General features: G+C 41.8%; 1 protein-coding gene and 1 long non-coding RNA gene across 10 annotated transcripts in view; one reads left to right on the top strand and one right to left on the bottom strand.

Moving 5' to 3' along the window:
- Nucleotides 1–14,095, top strand: part of EYA2 (EYA transcriptional coactivator and phosphatase 2) — a 143,907-nt gene extending 129,812 nt beyond the window's left edge. For all 6 annotated transcript variants that reach the window (XM_019484556.2, XM_059733175.1, XM_059733174.1 and 3 more), the window contains 6 exons: nt 1,075–1,133; nt 3,049–3,209; nt 5,966–6,080; nt 6,669–6,790; nt 8,860–8,960; nt 13,206–14,095. In XM_019484556.2, the coding sequence (XP_019340101.1) occupies nt 1,075–1,133; nt 3,049–3,209; nt 5,966–6,080; nt 6,669–6,790; nt 8,860–8,960; nt 13,206–13,286 (639 nt within the window). In that variant the 3' untranslated portion in view covers nt 13,287–14,095. The remainder of the gene's footprint in view (nt 1–1,074; nt 1,134–3,048; nt 3,210–5,965; nt 6,081–6,668; nt 6,791–8,859; nt 8,961–13,205) is intronic.
- The window catches only part of LOC109282466 (uncharacterized), a 237,135-nt gene that overhangs the window by 216,729 nt on the left and 1,215 nt on the right, over nt 1–19,191 (bottom strand). The gene's annotated exons all lie outside the window — the stretch shown is intronic.

Raw genomic sequence — 19,191 nt, 5'->3', positions numbered from 1 at the left:
TTTTAAGAGAATCTAAGTAGCTCCTAAAAATCTGTAACTATATAGAGATAACAATAAAGGCTACATAATGTAGATAACAGAGAATGGTGGAGGGGCAATTGTTTCAGCTTAGAGTCCCCCTCTCCCCACAACTTCTATAATTTGGTAGAACATCAACCAAAAAGTGTTTGCAAGCTTCCAGGACTCTGCAGCATTCACTGTTTCTTTCTTGTAAGAGTTGTGGAAAGAAGAAAAAAAGCTTCCTAATTTTTTTCTCCTTTTTAATCATAATGTCAAGTCAGAGAGAGAAACCATAGAAATAACATTTCTCAAGTTTTTGAGGTAAAGTCTTCACCACTCAAACAATGAAGAATTTGGATGATAAGATCTAGGGTACATATTTCAGGCAGGCTAGCTCCAAGTCCATAATCTATTCAGTTTAGATTTCCGGTGTATAGATTTCCTTATTACTTATGTGCACTATTTCTTAATTCTGTCTGCAGACAAGGGATGTGATAGGGTGCCTTCTCCCCTTGGTGCATGGGCACAGCTCCCACAGACATGTCAAGGAAAAGATAAGTCTCCAGCAAGTGCTGGGAAAATGCTGTAAGAGAAAGATTCAGACAGGAAATGTCTGTGGAAAGACCCAGAGAAAAAGACTTTTCCTCTTTCTCATAAATGAAGCCTAATATTCTGACTGATCATAATTAAGTTCATAAATGCGGAAGGCTGGTAAATCTAACACTGTACAGCGAAGGTCTACTCTGAAAACTCCCATTGGTTTTCCTGGTTAACAGACAAGAACTTTCCCTTGTGAGACCCTACAAATTCCTGTATGAATAGGAAGCAGTTTAATCTTACTGTGTTATTCAAGAGGTGTTGTAACCTCGGATAATCCTTTCAATAATTCTATTCACATTCTAGCCAAGCAGCATTTGAAGTTTGCTTGCAAACTACTTACTTGACTAGGGTGTACTTGGAAGTACTGGCAGGATATGGAAGACACAGTTTCTTCTAAGCATCTGTCCCTAACCATTTTTCATTAATTTCAACAATATTCTGTTTTCTGATGATTGACTCTTCTGTGTTTTACAGGACTGTGACCAGATACACATAGATGATGTATCATCAGATGACAATGGTCAAGACTTAAGGTACAGAATTTCTGAACTGGACTGGATCCTAAAGCAGTCTCAAGGCTTAAAAATGGCTGGCAGATGAGCAATGGTGTAAACAATAATTTAATTTTGCTCATTTCCCCTTTCCCATGTTTGCTACATTTATCAATACATGAGCGCACAAATTCCCATTTTTCATGTTCACATGCTCAGGCCTTATTCTCAGGCCCTGAATATAGCAGGCTTTGAAGCATACTGGAAAACACATTTGAAATTCATCTGAACTTGCTCCAGCTACACCAACTTAATAAATGAGTAGGCAAGCCAGATCAGGCCAAATATTTCACCACCATCCTTGAACCTCAGACACGCAGTATTGCGTCTGAATTGTATTGCACTCAAGCCTAGAAATCCCAGGTACTTTGCACTAACAGGAGTGCCTACTCTCCCATTCACAGGCCCTGTATCTATCACCATCTCAGTGGTATTACAAATATTACGCATAATGGTGTTATCAGTAAATCATATGGCTATCAAAAGGCAACAATAAGTAAAACATAAGGTAAAACATAAGAAATTGACTCCTGGTTACAGTCTTATTATTTATTGCAATATCTCAAGGTTATTGTCTGATAAATATGCTATTAACTAATGTCACCTTAATCCACTTGCTGTATAATTTGAGAATTTACTTCCTTAGATTACAACAGCTAGCAACCACCCCTGGCCACTTATTTTTCATGCAATATCTTTTTTATGTTGGGTATGTTGATGCTGAAAGACTAAATAGTCACAGCATTGACTATGCTCAACATGAACTTTACAGCTAAGAAATGTGCAATATAGGCTGCAGTTTGGATTGTTTCATGCTGTGCTGAAATATTATCTTCAGAAGTGCAACCTTTGATCATTACTACCCAAAACTCATGAAGGTGTCAGACAAATTCTTTAGATGAATGAACCTGAAATTTAAGCTCAACTGTCACCTACCACAGAGCAAAAAATAGCACAATGAGCACTCAGTATCTCAGTACAGTGTCCTCTTATATAAATCCATGGTTTTAGAGTCCAAAGATCTAATGATGTGAATTTCAGATAGACCATTAAAAAATCAACTTGGCTCTACAAAAATTATGCCAAGTTTTCATACATCCGCACCAAGATTGTGCATGCTTATCAGATAATTATGTACACTGAATAATTTGATAAAAAAACTAATCAAATAATTTGATAAATTGACACATTTGCAAAATGTGTACGTATAGGTGTGGTAATTGTGTGGGCAAATGGTGACTCGGAGCTATGCTTTGCATCAATTTATTTAAATTACAGGGTACAAAGGAAGCTTCACAATGAAGATAGTTTTCTTTCCAAAGAAAAGTTCACTCAGAGGATTCACTCACTGATGTTGGGATCCTAATTTGAGTTTCGCAATGCATTGAAACATTGTAAGATTTTCATTCTGTTTCACTAGCTCAGATTAGTGTGTAAACAGGCTCTATTGCATGGTAAATCTAAGTACATGTGCAGACATGCATCTAAAAATGACAACCTGGCTTTTACCTGAAGTTAATCAATGCAAATAATCCCTGCCCATTTTGAATGAATGAGGGAAAACCATCTGCTCAAGGCATCTCTTCTTATCCTCTGACACAAGCCCTAGTCCAAGAGATCTGATCTGCTCCTTATACTTAAGACCTGCTTAAGTCTTGTCTGTGTGGGAAAATAAGTCAAGTAAAAGTACAAGGAGCAAATGCCAGGAGGGCAAGGAGAGATGGGATCCCTTTCTGTACATTAACAGCTGCCCCTATCACTACAGCAGGGTCTGATGTGCATCTTCCCTCCGCTCCCCTACTCCTCACCATTTTTAACTTGTTTCTACATGTTGTTGGGTAAGTTATAATTGTACTAATGTTCTGCCCCTTCTCTTACTCTCCCCTTTATCCCCCAGCACATATAACTTCTCAGCAGATGGCTTTCACAGTTCAACTGCTGGTGCAAATTTATGTCTGGGCTCTGGTGTTCATGGGGGAGTCGATTGGATGAGGAAATTAGCATTTCGCTACCGAAGGGTGAAAGAGATGTACAACACCTACAAAAACAATGTTGGAGGTGAGTGTCTCCAGCCAGGGAACAGCTCCTTTCATCTTCCAAAAAAGCCTCTCTCTTCTGCATGGTAGGTGCAGAGCACAGCAATACTAGGGTACCTCTCATATTAGAGACTCAGTGTGCTGCCTAGTGCCTAAGTATCTCAGCAGAATCCAGTAATGATATCCTGAAACAACAGTGCTCTTTGCAGAAGGGCCTGGGTGCTGCAATACCAAACAATCTTAATTGTTGCAGAGTGCTATCTGATGGCTGGGGCAGGGGACTAGTGTTGAAACTGCTCCTGTTCTCTATCTTAAATTCAGTGCATTAAACCCAATGACAAATCACAGATTTCTGTTCCTTAGTTTCTCCATTTGCAAACTGGGATTTAATACATATGATATGTGTGAGGGAGGTGCTTTGAGGTCCTGTGGTAAAAGGTATTACAGGAGAAAATATCAGCTGCCTAAACTGTAAAGTCTTAGTCTAGATTTGACACACTCTTCTTCATCTTGTTAAGATTAGAGGTTCTGGTTTGAACCAAACTGCCAGGCACTGAATGATCACTGCTCTGATGTGAACTTTATAAAGATCAACATGCCCCTACCCTGTTCTCCTGTATATTAGGGCGAACAGTATTATATTATATCCACAGTATGCAGTATTTACTAGGAGCACTACTCAGAAATTATTGTAAATCTCTTTGAGGGGGCCTGATTTTTTCCTCCTCTGTTGAACTGGACAGGGCATTAATTTCCCTTGCATGTGATGAACATGGCTTTAGATTAATTTTAAAATCTCTAACAAAAACAATTAAAAAATTGCATCATTTTCCCAAAATAAGGCCAGGAACCATCCAATAATCTCATAACAGAACTGATGTGGGGAAAGCTGTCTGCCACTTTCCCAAACTTACAACAAATAATTAGGTTTGGCAGAATTCAGTTTTTATCTTGTAAATAACTTTGATGGATAATATTAGTGTTTATTTTTAAGCATTTCTTTTGATTGTTATCAATTTAAATTTTTCAGGATTGCATGAAATTAGGGGCATGGGGCAGACAATTTGTTAATGACAGTATAATATTATTATAGGGCAGTTTAACCCCGCACTGTGACAAATGTAACTACTGTAGGACTGCCGCCAGCTGAGCAGCAGAGCTGCTTTCGGAGCTGTCCTGGTTCTGCTTGTCCGTAGTCCCTCATCTGCTTTATCACTTCCTCTTTCTTTGTTCCCAGTCCCCTGGGGTTTCTGGGAGTTGCAGCCCAACCTGCAGTCAGCACAGTTCTGTAGGACTGCCCCCCCTGTTGTCACACACTCTATCAGCCATCATTTTTCTGATGTCCCCTTTCCATAAATTTCAGTTATTAACAGTGGAAATATTTTTGGTTGATCTGTGAGTGTGAAGTGAAATTATTTATCAGTGTTTATCAAGCAGAACCGAATCCTGCCAAGCCTATGAATAATGCATAAAAACACACCTTCCTCAAACAGATAGATGAACTCGTGTTCATGGCAGAAAAGGGCGTTCACAACTCTCAGCCCCCTTCCTACCACCCCTCAACATTATATTTCAAAGTAATGGGATGATCTAGCCTACTTTATGTTAGAGTTACAGATGTGGCTCAGCTATTTTTTCTAGTACGTTGCTTCGTTTCTTCTCCAGTGAGAACCCTAAAGAGACCAACAGTATTCCTAAAGGTATTTTAAACGTTTGCATTATATGTGGTTGTAGGAATAATGTCCTTCCCATGGAGACTGGGAATAAAGGCCTTGTGCACAGCCTTTCAGGGAGATCAGGGACAAGGTAGACTCAAACGCCATCTGCATCATCTCAGCTCTTTAGCTCCTTCCCACTGGTCATTATTTTTTAGAAAATGCCCTGCATCTTAGCGATTGTTCTTATACTGTATGTAAGCTCCAGTTAGGTATCTTAAGAAAGGTGTTTTTATCCAGTGGTACCTAACTTTTTCAGCCCATGGTGCTAGATGAACCATCCCAGGTGTGTCTGTGGGCTGGATCCCATTTGTGGGCCCAGTTTGGGGCATGAAGCTGGCCCATCCAGGGCCCAATCCAGCCACGTGGGTACAGCCTGTCTGGGGCCCAATCACATGCAGGTGCACTGAGCCCCTGCTGGGCCATTTGCACAGCTGCATCAGGCTCTGGCTGGACCTAGGCTCAAGGGAACAGGGCTCGATCTCTCTGTGCGGAGTTGGCCTGGTCTGGCTGGGCCCAATCCAGCCCCCTGGGATTGGCAGCAGAAGAGTGGTGGTAATGTAAATTGCCACTGCTGCCCGCTGACAAATTTCCAGACCTGTGGGGAGATCCGGGGCTGGATTACGTGGCTCTGGCCTGTGGGCTGGGGATTGAGCACCCCTCTTCTAATTCAGTCATATGCATTGCAAATAACCAATGAGTTCCCTCAAAACTGGGGAGAACTGGATGAGAACGAAGTAGATGAATAGTAGTATGAAGCATGAATAGTACTGTGAGGCATTAATAAACAGCCTGGGCATCATCTGTTTCAGAATAATGTCCATAGGTAAAACTACCGGCAGGTCCTGGAGGAGGGAAGAGGACTCAAAGCAAGAGCCTTGGGACACACTGTACCAGGGAGGATTAGGAAGAACTTCCACCCAGAGTGGAAGAGGGAGAGCTGGCAATATAAGATTCAAGCCTACGCAGGAGCGAGCAGGAGGCCCTTTAGTGTAATAGATCCAAAGCCACATGAGTTCCTTTCTATGCAGCTACAAAAAGATGTTGCTTTCCCTGCTTGCAGGTTTAATAGGCACTCCTAAGAGGGAAACCTGGCTGCAGTTAAGAGCAGAGCTGGAAGCGCTGACTGATCTTTGGCTCACACACGCTCTGAAGGCTCTGAATTTGATACATTCCCGGTAAGAACAGCTTAAGAAATTGCCTACAGGCTTGTTCCAAGAGCTCCTTTGCTTCCCTTCCTCTTGTCTAAACAAATTGAGGCACATTTATGGGCCTTTGTGGGCCAAACTTGAGGGAGGCCAGTCTGCACATGACTTCTATTATCAAAAGTTGGGGTGGACTTGATATGATTCAAAGGAACAAACAAAAGAAAAAAATAATCTATTTTTCCTGGCTGACTCCTAAATACCTCATTGGTGGCATCCCAGGCAGGTAGTAAACACATTTGGAGGAGAATTTCAAAGGGACAAAAAGGCAGTTCTAGGAATGAGTTAGTTCATCCAAGGAACCTTTGTAAATTATGTTGGACATTTGCCACCATTTAAAGTCCTGGGTGACTGGTGTATGTGAAAACCTTAGCAAGTCTGTCTTTGTCACTGGATTGCTTTATATGATTTCATTTCTCATAAATTCATAAATAGATTATGGCAGAGAATCCACATGTGCCTTTAACTACATCAACAATCTCTTTGGAAATCAAGACCATCAGTGGAGAGCAGGACACAGATTGTCTAACTAAGATTCCAACTAACTGTTTTGTTTTCTAGGCCTAATTGTGTAAATGTGTTGGTCACCACAACCCAGCTCATACCAGCTCTTGCTAAAGTACTCCTGTATGGACTAGGCACAGTCTTCCCTATTGAAAACATTTATAGTGCAACAAAGACAGGTAAGAGCACTGTAGCCAAGGCCTCACCTAAAACGAAAACTGGAATTGAGTCTTAATAACCAGGTAATGGCACTCATATCTGCCCTATTTACAAGTATGTTGAGCTTTATTCACAGCACAGGTGTATATTAAAACTGATTATGTATTCCCATCTACCTAATGACTGCCCATACATGTACTAGAGCAGTCTGAGAAAACAGTCGCAGGTCTCCTGTTGTGTCTGTATGAGAGAACAGTGGACTAGCAGCAGTGTGTGAAGGAGTAGACTCTTGAATACCCTGCCACACACACACACAGCTGAGAGGAAGGTCAGGCCTGTTGCATACACAATTTGGTTTAGCTGAAGGATGGGGGTGCAATAATGCAGGCCAGTTATATGAAGACAACCATGGATAAAGCTAGAAAAGCCATGAGAGCTGAGTATTAGCAATCCAGGAAGAGCACAGAACAACTGCAGATGCTTCCTCTGCCTGAAGGAGGATATTTGCACCCAAAAGCTTGCAAAGAAGAATTTTTCAAACTACTTTAGTTGGTCTAATAAGGGATATTGGATTTACCCAAAGAACTTTGTCTGGGTATTAGCAATCTCATTTACTAGCAGAAACTGTATTTACAATGGATTATGCTGTAACTAGTTGCAGACTTTGTGTGTAGATGGGACCTAAGAAGGAGGGCTAGTTTTCAACTAAGCCACCCGACTGGGCAACAGGAGGCTTAGGCTCAATTTCTGGCTCTGCCACAGAATATTTTTGTGATCCTCAGTATGCTTATCATGCTCTCCCGGCCACTCATTGCTACATTTGATCTAATACTTCCCTGTCTCCTAGCAATGTTGAAGATGAGAGGCCGAGACAGCACTGTAAGCACCAAATAAATGACTATAAATTAAAGAGAGAGATTGAAGATGCAGGAATGAATATTTAGTGATGTGTTGCAGGTGACAAGGAACTCCCTTAAATCGAAGCACAGGAACTTGGTGGTTGAGATATAGATCTACAAAGCACATCTGTAGAGTACAAATATATGTTCTCTACTTACTGAACACCTAAAGTCCTTTCCCAGCATCCACTGGTTTCATCATAAAACCTGAGATATATTATCCCAGGTGATTAAACCATTTGGATTTTTTCAAATTACAGGTCTGGTATATGGAGGGAGATGAGAAGTAAAGCTGCTAAGGTGTGAAGGTATCTTTGTCTAGATCTCTGAACATGGGGCTAAGAACCAGGAACACCCCAGTTCTGTTCCAAGTGTCTGCCACTGTGCCTCACTATGTGCCTTGGTAATCCTGCCCCAGGGGCTGCACTTCCCTCTCCTTCCCTTTGGATGATGAATACCGAAAGGTTCCCTCGACCTCTTATCTCATCTCATGTACTTCAGAATAACAACGCTGTAAATCTTCAACTGCATTAGTTTACTTAATGTAATTCCAAAGAAAATTTAAGATACAAAGTTTTAAAAAAGTATAGCTGAAGGTCCTCAGTTCTTAATTGAAAATTTTACACAAATTGACATTTTCTGTAGAAAGCAGATGGATGTTTATGAAAAATATTGCTTCGTCAAAGACCCACTTTCTATTGACCAGTAGTTTCAAAGGGAAGTTTTTGACCAGTCCTGACAGTTGTCCAAGCTTATAGTTATCCAGGGGCCTTGGGTCTTAATCATGCTGACCTCTGTTGCCAACTCCAAACATATTAAAAAAAACAAAAACAAAACAAAAATTGAAGTCCTTTTATTAGTCTTCTGGTATTTGAACTTTAATGTTCATGCTGTCAAGCTTTTCTTTGAAACCTTGATGAACAGATATTTACTATTTTTTAAATGAAAATTGAGACTACCAGCTCAATCACATGACTCCAGCAGGAGAAATGTCAGTTATCACAACACTTGTGGTATACGCTTGGCAGTTTGCAACTCTGAAGTCCCTGGTAGTTGAAATAAAGTCCTAACTCAAGAAGCAAAAGAGAGAGGCAGAGAAACAAATTAAATCAAGACATTGTCTTAGCCCTGATAGCTAAATTTCTGTCCTACTAACAGATAATAAATGCTGCTTCTCTTTTGTTGTTTAGGGAAAGAGAGCTGTTTTGAAAGGATAATGCAGAGGTTTGGAAGGAAAGCTGTGTACATTGTAATAGGAGATGGTGTTGAAGAGGAACAGGGAGCAAAAAAGGTATAGTTTTGTGATACAAGTCTCAGCTCTTCAAGTTTTCATTTCAGTGGCTCTTTCCTTAACTGAGCATTAAACAAACTCTTTCTCCACTAGACTGCTTACAATTAGTTACTCAACCCTGTTTGCAAATTTTCACAGCATTGCAAGTAATTTCCTACTATAAATCCTACCATTACCCCCCTGGCAGCCATTACAACCTTTAGTCTCTCTGAGGAGTACAGCTAGTTTCTATCACATGTTCCAGGAACTGTTTCTGATTAATAAAGATGGCATTAGACACATGAAAAGAAAAACCATACTTGTGTGATCTCAGACCAGCAAGCATAGTGAGTTTCAGATCTATAGTGCACTCTTATAACCTCCAAACTCCAGTGGAATTCTTTGGGAGTGATTTATTACAGCATATTATACTCAGTGAGGTCATGGAGGCTAATGTCATTACAAGAAATACCAAAGGGACTAATAGTGAGTGGCTGTGTTTGTTTTATTAATGATTTATGGAACCATTTGATTAATTTTAACAGGAAAAAGTAAAATGAGGTTGGGCATACTGAATACAAACAAAGTAAGATGGAAGGATCTTAAAGTAACATAATTGAGGACAACCGACCCAGAATGCTGGTGTTACATTCTCACTGGCCAGGTGTAGTCACAAGCATCCAGAGAGAGATGAAGACCAAATGTTTAGCTTTGTGCGCACATCATAAGACACTATGTGAAATCCCATTAGTTGATGGGTGGAAAGGTCCAGGAAAATAATACCTGATTTTTAGGTACCAACTGAAGCTTCCAGTTTGAGATTGCCAAATTATTTCAAATACAGGAAGAGGTTACCTGGACTTCTGCCTGGATCTCAAATTGAATTTATATTTTGTAACATCTTGACTCTTCTCTTTTTTTAAAAAAGGACGATTTTGTGCATCTTTTCTTCCCTCTGAGACCAGAGCCAAGCTGCTGAAATATTTTGATGTGGGCAGTTACCTGCATGGCTCATGCCTAACAGCAGGCTTGGATGTTGTCAGAGCTGTAAGAAAGAAAGATCATCCTAGCAATCATGTTTTGGATAGATGGAGAGACAAAAGCAATGGAGATGTCAAATAGAAGAAGCCAAAACTCAGGCTAGGATTATGTACTAGTGGAAGAAGGTGCACTTTGAATAGGGTACTAGAATGACATACAGTAGAAAACGATGGCAGGACACAAAGACTTAGTGGGGATGGGGTGAAGTTCAAAGGCCCAATAAAACTGTATGGGTTTGGGTGACAAAGAGGATGGCAAAGCTACTAAATTTCAGAAAAGGGAAGAAGAGAGAATTGAACTGTCAGACTTTTATGGTGCAGCTCCCCAAGTACATGAAGTGGGTTTTGTTTGTGCTGATGAAGCCTCTGAACAGTTCAGAAAAGACCCCTAAAGTCACGAAGTTTTGTGGATTGGAAATCTGCCATTGCTTTGGTTACAGCAAGGCTAGGCATGCCGTTAGTATATGGAACATGCCCTTCTCAGAGTGTCTTCCTATTTCCCCTTACAGCCCTAAGACTCTTGTGCTTCTGTTCTGACCCCCTGGGTGATGTGCCTGGTTTGTTCCCAGTTGTTCTGAAGTGTGAGCAAACAAGTTCCAGACAAGGTTTGTCACACTGGGAGTTCAGCCTCCAAGCAAGTGTATTTGGGTCAGAACTTGCTCTGTTTCAAGTCCTGTCCCAGTGTTGCCTTCAAGCATCTGGGAACTTTTTCCACCCTGGTATATCACTTCCTGTTTCACACCAATTACCTGAATTTCCACGTGCTTATCTGATTTTCTAAGAGTGGGGAAGGCATCTAAGAAAAACCCAATATGAAAGTGGGCTGAAAGTGAAATGATAATAGCCTGCCATTTTCAACCACCCTGTGCTGTACTTCAAAGGTAGTGGATCAATGCACCTGACTGCATCAAAGGCTGCCAGGCTCCTTGACGGTATGAAGCAGCAGGAGGGTTCAGTAATCTTCTACAGGCAGGATCTTAAGAGGCCTCTTGTATCTCCTGGCTTAAGCAATTCTCCCATTAACAGAACACATTGTTTGCTGGAACTGTCATGGCCCTTGATTGATGACAGTCATTAGTCAAGGCTGCTACACACCTGAGCTTTATAAAAAATGGGGCAGCAGAAAGCCTTTCACTGTTTTGTCAGCAGCACTGATAATATCTCAGTTTTAATGGGTCATTTTTCTTTACCATCTGATGACTGATAAATCTGAGAGAGCTGAACAATGGGTGTGGCTGAGAGGCCAAGTTTTCTGCTCTTTAAAGGATGAAAAATAGATAATTTAAATGGAAGAGATCTTATATACACATGGGGACAGGGAGGGAGGAAATAACTATTTCCCTCTGAAGTGAAATTGAAGAGCGGTGCACTCTAGTCACTTCAGATGTTCCTGTATTTGCTTGCTGTGTCTTGTGCTGGAGTAAACAGAGTGATACAAGGTTTCAAGGGATTTTTTTTTGTTTACCAATAGGCAACATACCCAAAAAGAGCCTGTGTTGCATTTAAATGTTAGAGCTGGGTAAACGCACTCGGGAGCTACTAGATTGTTCTACATAGGTAGCTGCACTTGGAAAGCATTTTCTTCCTTCAACAATTTTGTTTGTCCGGGAAATGAGATGCTTAACATTAAGACACCAGAATAAAGCCTTGTCTAGATAGTTGCTTTATCTGTACTGGTATTGCTCAAGGGCTACAACTCTCCTAGTATTTATGCAGTTATATCAGTTATTCCTATCAAGAAATGAGAATAAGATAGATAAAGCATTTTATACCGATGTTACTGCATCAACACTATGAGTGTTATAATATCACTGTGTTGGGTTTAAAAAAAACCCAAAAAGCACACAAACATCACATTCCCAGCTGCAGTAATTATACCAATACAAAATCTATTTGTTGACCAGGACTTTGTCTTCATATCAAATAAAGATGGGTGAACTGGATTGGATTAAAAAAACCAAGTAAAACCTTAGCCCCCATGCTCTTCATAATCCCCCGTCCCCCCAACAATGAATTAAAGAAGCTTGAATAAGATCGAAGTGGAACATTTGGACCTTTTGAGGTTCTCTCATCCCGTCAGGATTGACCGTAGAAAACCATGGTGAGGATCAAGTGCTAGTCAGAAGCATCAAAACAATATCTGCACTATTATCAGAATATTGACCAGAGCCACGCTGTAACTGCATCACTTGTTTACTGGCACTGACAAATGACTAGTATTTCTTTGCTTGCAAACACATCTGGCTTTTGAAAGAAAGTATGTACAGTTTCCCTGGGTTGAACTGGGGCATTAATATGACTGCCGTAAGGTCAAGGATTGGATTTTTATATGATTATTGTGAAGAGAGATTTCAATAAAAATGGCCTAACAGTATTATAACAGCAAGTGCTTAAAAAAAAATTAAAAATTGTAAAAAGTGATGCATCCAAGCATAAGGCAACCTCTGATAGATGGAAGCAAGGAGGAAACTTCCTTGAAAACAAGTTATTCTCTGTGTGCCTACTGTAACATTTCTTTCATCTTTCCCTGAGACAGCTGATACTGGTCTAGATGGGCTCAAGTTCCAAGGGAATAATTCATGAGCTACTCCTTGTGGAGGACTTTCTTCCCTGCAAGCAGAAATGTAATTGCTATAAAGCCAAAATCTTTATGCTTTTGATTAGGCAAGTGCCTTCATTTTATCACAATTTGCTATTTCATGAAGAGGTGACTGCACAAAGATGGTGTTACTGGGAAGTAGATTATATGATGGCCTGTAGCACATGTTACAAGGAAGGATTTTCAGTTTGTGAAGATCTTCTAGCACCTCTTGCATGTGCTTTAAATACCATGAAATAGCACCAACGTTTTGTTTAGGAGTATAATTGTTCTAAAGATGTCCTCGCTAAACTCAAGGAAAAGTTGGAGGGTAAAATTTAGTGAATAATACAAAAATATTTGTAGGTATCTAGAGGCTTTGCCCAGCTCCATTTACCCTTTGAAGCAGGGCAGCTTGTGAAAGTACTTCACAAACTGGCAAGGGTGCGCAGTGTCCAGCAGTTTGCTGCAGAATGGAAAAGTGTGCAGAGACATGTCTCCAGAGTGGACTTCAACCCTTTCCATTCCAAAAATGAACCTTTTTGTCTGTTATGACAAGCACATGACCAAAGCTTTAAAACTCCCAATTGCTCAGGGGGGCAAATCTGATCCTGCTCTTTAAAAACAAATCTTTTTGTTTCATTCTAGCACAACATGCCATTCTGGAGAATTTCTTGCCATGCTGACCTAGAGGCTCTTAGGCATGCCCTGGAATTGGAGTACTTGTAGCAGACCCAAATGTCTCGGTGCTGGGCTCACATCACTCAAACTGTTACATCACCTCAGCCTATTCTTCAGCATTTTTCTAAAACAGATCTGACAGCGACTTGAAGGGGAACCCTCTGTATAGAACCCTTTAAGAATCTACAACAGGAAATCTGCCCATCAAGTCCTTCTTCCTTTGGAAAGAGGAGAAAATTTCACATAATCAAGCGGGGATCCTGTGATTATCTGGTTAAACTGGATGCTTAGAGCTGAAACTGGACTCTGCCTGCTTTCTCACCACGTGAATGACTCTGAAGCACACAAAAGACTAAGAGTACTGGGTCTACTTATCAGTTTTCTTGCTTTGAAAAGGGGAAAGGACACAGCATGGAATCTCTGGGCATGCTCACTGCACAGTGCATCACATCATGTGGGACTTTCTGAAAATAAGAGTGAAAGTTGATTTTTTGTATTTTTTTTTTAATTTATGAACTTATCTCATTACTCTGGTATTAAGCTCTGTACCTGTGTTTTTATCTTTTTTTTTTTTATTTGGGGATGGGGGCAGTCCTACCATTCTAATTTAATAGTTCTTTTCTCCACGATAAACTCTGGGGACAATCATATTGTGTACATTAGTAATGAGGACACTTGGGGCTGTTGGTAAAAACTATAGCTATGTGTTTTTTTTTAAACCTTCTATAGATGGTATGTGGACTGTGCATGTGTCTACACGGTGCCTTATGCTGCCATCTTGTTTTTTGGCGGGTGGGGACAGGGAAAATACCTTGTGATGAATGAAAGGCATTAAATAAAACTACGTTTACATTTGGGAGGACTAGAATACCTGCCTTTTTTTCTCTCCAGACACTGTTGGACCCCGCGGCATGTCTAGAACTCTTGCCTCCTGTCTGAGCTACAGCTGGCCCAGGAGAACTTGGAGTAGAGATGCCCAAATGCAAAGAAGAAATTGTGGTCACCAATTGCTGTGGTGGCAGGGAGAAGAAAACAGCCAGCCAGATGAATGCATCCATTGCCAGAGAACTTGGCTAATAAGCAAACTCTAATTTGGTTAAGTGAATATAAGCAAGTAGTGCAGTTCTGCACATTTATTTTTGTTTGAGTAAGTGAATACACTTGTAAATTAGATTCAGCCTGTGGTTCCTGGTGAGCTCCCTAGGCGACTGTCAGCATCAAAACATTTGGGCTCCCTGCATTACTATCTGTGTGTATTGCACTACTGCTTAGTCATCCCAGTCAAGAATCGGGGACTTATAGTGCGAGGCAATGTAGAACTTACATCGGGGCAGGCCAAGTCTGGCCCATGGGCCGGATCCAGCCAGAAGTGGACTCCATGTCACAGCAGCTCCTACCCATGTGGCTGGGGCCAGTTTCCATGGAGACCCCAGCAGTAGCCATGCTGTGAGAGCGTGGGGCCGGGGTTTCCATGGAGACCAGCACTTGCGGGCAGCAGCGGCTCGAGCCTCTTCCTTGCGGGGAGGTTGAAGGCGGGCTGTGCTGTGGGCGGGAGTGGGATGGGCTCAGCTGCTGCTGCCTGTGCAAGGTGGACTACAGCAGCAGCATTGGCGCCGGTTGGAGGGATGGTGAAGGCATGGAGCTGCTCTGGAGCCTGGCTGGGATCTTGCAGCAGTGACAGCATGATCCAGAGCCACAATCTGCAGCCTGCATGCTTCAGGCAGGGGCATGCAGGCAGCAGATCACAGCTCTGCCCCGGCTCTGGATCATGCCATCACTGATGTAAGGAGCTGGGGCAGAGCCGCAATCCGCTGCCTCCATGGCCCTGCCTGCGCAATGCAGGCTGCAGAGTGCAGTTCTGCTCTGGCTCTGGATCAAGCTGTCACTGCCACAAGATCCCAGCCAAGCTCAGGAGCAGCTCCCTGCTCCGCCACGCGCCCTGCCAACGCCACTGGGGCTGGTCTCTACTGAAACCCTGGCCATGCGCTATCACAGTGTGGCTGCTGCTGGGGTCTCCATGGAAACTGGCCCCAGCCACGCGGGCAGGGGCTGCTGGGACATGGAGTCCAGTCACCAACCGGATCTGCCATTTTGCCCAGCCCTGACTTACACAGTCATTGCCTAGAGAGATCATATTCTATATCAGATAAGACACAACTGTTGGAGAAAATTGACAAACCAGGAGAGGCAGACTGGGAAGGAGACGGCAACAAAAATGTTTCGCTGAATTGTGAAAGTCAGTTCGTTAACTGGCTATCCAATGCAAAAGGCAGTAATTCATAGTTATTGTGACAAAGGAAAAGCGAGAGGGGAACAGACTGTTTTGACCTTTCTACCATTGCAGCATCCATTCTTCTTTCACAAAAGTGGAAATTACCTTCAGAAGTATAGCACATACAATCAAATTTGAGTGAAACTTCAAGAAGTGAAAGATCCATTACTAGCTCTGAGCAAGGAACTTCCTACATGGCAAGCATGGAGCGCTCTACCACAAAATAATTTGATCTCAGCATCTGGCTCAAAAGTTGCAGCCACACAGTGTCTGCAAAGCATGTAATCCACACTTGCCTACAGCAGGCAGGAGCCCAGAGCACAGTTAAATGCACATTATAGTACTTTTCAGGGTTGGGCACAGGCACAGCATAAAACAAACCAAAGTGTGGTTCTTGAATGGTGGAGTCACTAGCCTTACGCCCTGCTGAGAGAGGAAGTTTAAAAACAAATCTGCATTAAGTTTGGCCTCTGTGTGACTGTCACAAACAGAGATGAAAGTTGGCAGGAAAATTAGCACAGGAAACCAGAGAAATTGGGGACAGTGGGAAGTTCTGAGAGAGAGACCCCCATGAAATAATCACAGCTGTGAGTAAAACCTCCAAGAGGCAGCAGCTCCAAGGACACATTAAGTGACTAACAAACAGGGAAGCTGCAGCTTGTCAGTCAAGTAATTATTCTGTCTGGACTTGTGAGTCTCACCATGGCTGCCTCGTTTTACTCAACAGCCCCTTCAGAAGCTAGTTAAGAGACTGCATTCCTTGAGTGTGCTCAAATGCTGGGAGGTGCTCTCCTGTGCTGCTTTTCTTTCTCCAGCCCCTAGACTGCTGGTGTCTTCTCTCTCTCAGATTGTGTCCCCCACCCTGGGTATTCCAGCATGGAGTTTCTCCATATTCCTAGATATGCTCGCGCTCTCTTGTGCCACAGTAACGTTGACCACCAAGAAGTCAGTGGAAGCCACCAAGAGAAATGACATACCTCAGACCTGATGCTCCATCACCTTTTTAATTACAGTGACAGGTGCCCATTTGTCACTGGAAACAAGGGCATCAGGCTTTGCTGCCCAAGGGAATCTGGAAAAAAAATTTGGACCAGCTGCCTACTTACTGGCAAACATCAGCCCCAGGAAAGTGATTGAAGCACTAGCACTCCAAGACATGCCTGGATTATTGTTGGTAACCATGTTTTAAATTATTTTCAGACACTTACTTTCAAACCTATGGTACATTAGCAAACATGTTCCTTGAGTCTGTAGTAGTGAACAAACTTGGACTTGGCCAAATACAGGTTTGTTGGTGGCACTGTTAATACAAGATTGTTAACCAGGGCCTTTCCCACGTGTGGGGTTGGTGCTCCTCTTTATGAGCCTATGTAACAGGCTTTTTTATCTTCTTAAGAAAAAAAGAGGAAGTGAGAAATACTTCCTGTCCTCGGTAATAGATTATAGTTGGGATCCTCTTCAGCTTGAATGGGACCATCTGAGCTGGAAAGTGTAGCAGTCACTATCCTCACTAATTCATTGTCAACACTTCAAGGAGCAGAATACAAAATCCAAAGCATGTTAGGCTGTGGCTCCTTAGTCATCATTCATTGGCTTGCATTTCCACAGAAATAATTTGTTTCACTATTTACTTGCAGATTGAGTTTATTTCTAAATAAAATGCTATATTATTGGTTGTTAAACGATCATTTTTGTATTGACTTTTCATCCATGGGACAGGCTTGAAAACTGCTTACTGCTGCAGAGTTCATAATCCATTGTAAGAGGAACAAGAAGGACAGATCTTGAGGGCCAGCCACTGAGCAAAGCCTGCAGTGCCAAGTTCATAGCTGGATAAGCAGACACATCTCCATGGACTTCAGAAATGCATGTGCACTTGTGCCAGCCAAAAACTACTAAGTATCAGGCGGATGAAAAGGCTATGTAATTACTGTATTAGCCCACATTCCCCTAGCTCAGATCGCAGCATATGAGAAACCTCCCAAAAGGTTTGTTCTGTTGTACCAGTAAGGAGTAAAAGAGATGGATTCTGTCTCAGAGGAGAGAAATGGGCAATATGCTGTTTTTTTTATAATCAGTTAAAAAATGTATAGTATAGTAAGGTGGTAGCATCATTAGAGTTAAGGTTGAGATAATACACACTGCTAAACAAAGCACCTTTATAACAAGCTAGACCAATTATCAGTATCCACTGTTTCTTTGGTTCATTCAAAAAAAAAAACACATGCACCAAAGGTCTAATGTAAAACCCACTGAAGCCAACAGAAAGATTTTCACTGGCTAGGCAGGGCTGATTCAGACCTCAAAAAGCCACTTTCTCACAGACTCATGAACCACCTTATTTGCATAAGTATTAGTTTTTAGTAAAAAAAATATAAATGGCTGAATGTTTTATCTCCAGAGATTACACTTTTGATCTTTGCTAGAAACAACATTTAAATATACTAAACTGTTCTAGAGGTATTGTCCAAAGGGTGGCATTAGTAACCATACTGTAAAGCTGTACCATTTGGGGTCAATACTGTTGTATTTTTTAAATGTGGATTTACAAGCATTTATAAGCAAAAGGTGAAGCTGGGCAATGCTAAGAGATAGGTCTCTGTAGGCCTCAAAGTTTTCAGAGGCTTTGGGAAGAAAACTGCCCTCCATTTCACACCTGTGTTACTCTGCTACTGCAATTAAGGACAGCAAAGTGTTTGTTACAAAGTTTGGAGGGGGTGGAGGTTGAAAACCTTGATTTATTGCAGGTGAGTCTGTTGCCAACTTCAGCAGCACAGGTAATGAAGGGCTGTTGCAGGCTTTGGAAACTTATTGTAATTAAAATGAGAGATTGCTTTTGTTGGATTCCTTACAGCGTATCATCCTGAGAGAGGCTTCTTATGCTGGAGCATTTTTTTCTACTGCTCTATCAAGTGTTAAGTACTGCTTTATTAGTACTTTCCTTGTTTTCTGTCTTTTTTCTGCTTTATACATCACTCGTTGCCATCTCCTTTCTGTTAGGGCTTTCTTTGCTTAATTTTACTATGTACACTTTTACAGATTCCAATGGGACCAAGATTTCTCCCTTGAAGTCAATGACAAAACTGCTAACAAATTGATAGGGCCAGGTCTTCACCCTGGGCACCCAGCACACACATACGGGGCACTGTACAAGGGCTTTCACTTAAGCAAATGAATGACAGATAAGGTATTCCTCCTCTGCCATTTCTGACTTCTGTCCACCCATGTCATTACTCTAAGCATTAAAAGGAAGTTGATAAGCCTCATAGGGAGTATACATACATACTTGTGACTTGCATGTAAATAAATGGAAAAAGTAAACCAGGGTCAGGCAATTTTCACTTACTCCATAATTTTACAAGAGCAGAGAGCACCACCACGTGCAGTTGCAAAAACCTCTCTTAGTTAGGGTTACTTATGGAATGGAAGTCAGAAATGGTAGAGGAGGAATACCTTATCTGTCATTCATTTGCTGTGTGAAAGCCCTTACCATATGTCCAGGTTTTCCTAGACTCATCTTTTTGGATCCTCTGAAACAAATCTTTGTTTGATGTTTGAAATCTAAACAGATGTCCAGGATTTTGCTCTACTCTGCCGGTGGGAGCTGGGGAGGGTGACCAGGCAGGGGCATCACGTGCAGCTGCACACACACGCACATGTGGCCAGCATGCAGCCAGGCAG

The sequence above is a fragment of the Alligator mississippiensis genome, chromosome 9 (genome assembly GCF_030867095.1).
Source record: "Alligator mississippiensis isolate rAllMis1 chromosome 9, rAllMis1, whole genome shotgun sequence".
In the NCBI taxonomy this organism is placed as follows: domain Eukaryota; kingdom Metazoa; phylum Chordata; order Crocodylia; family Alligatoridae; genus Alligator; species Alligator mississippiensis.
Note: the sequence above shows the minus strand (reverse complement) of the source record. Positions and strands in the feature narration are given on the sequence as shown.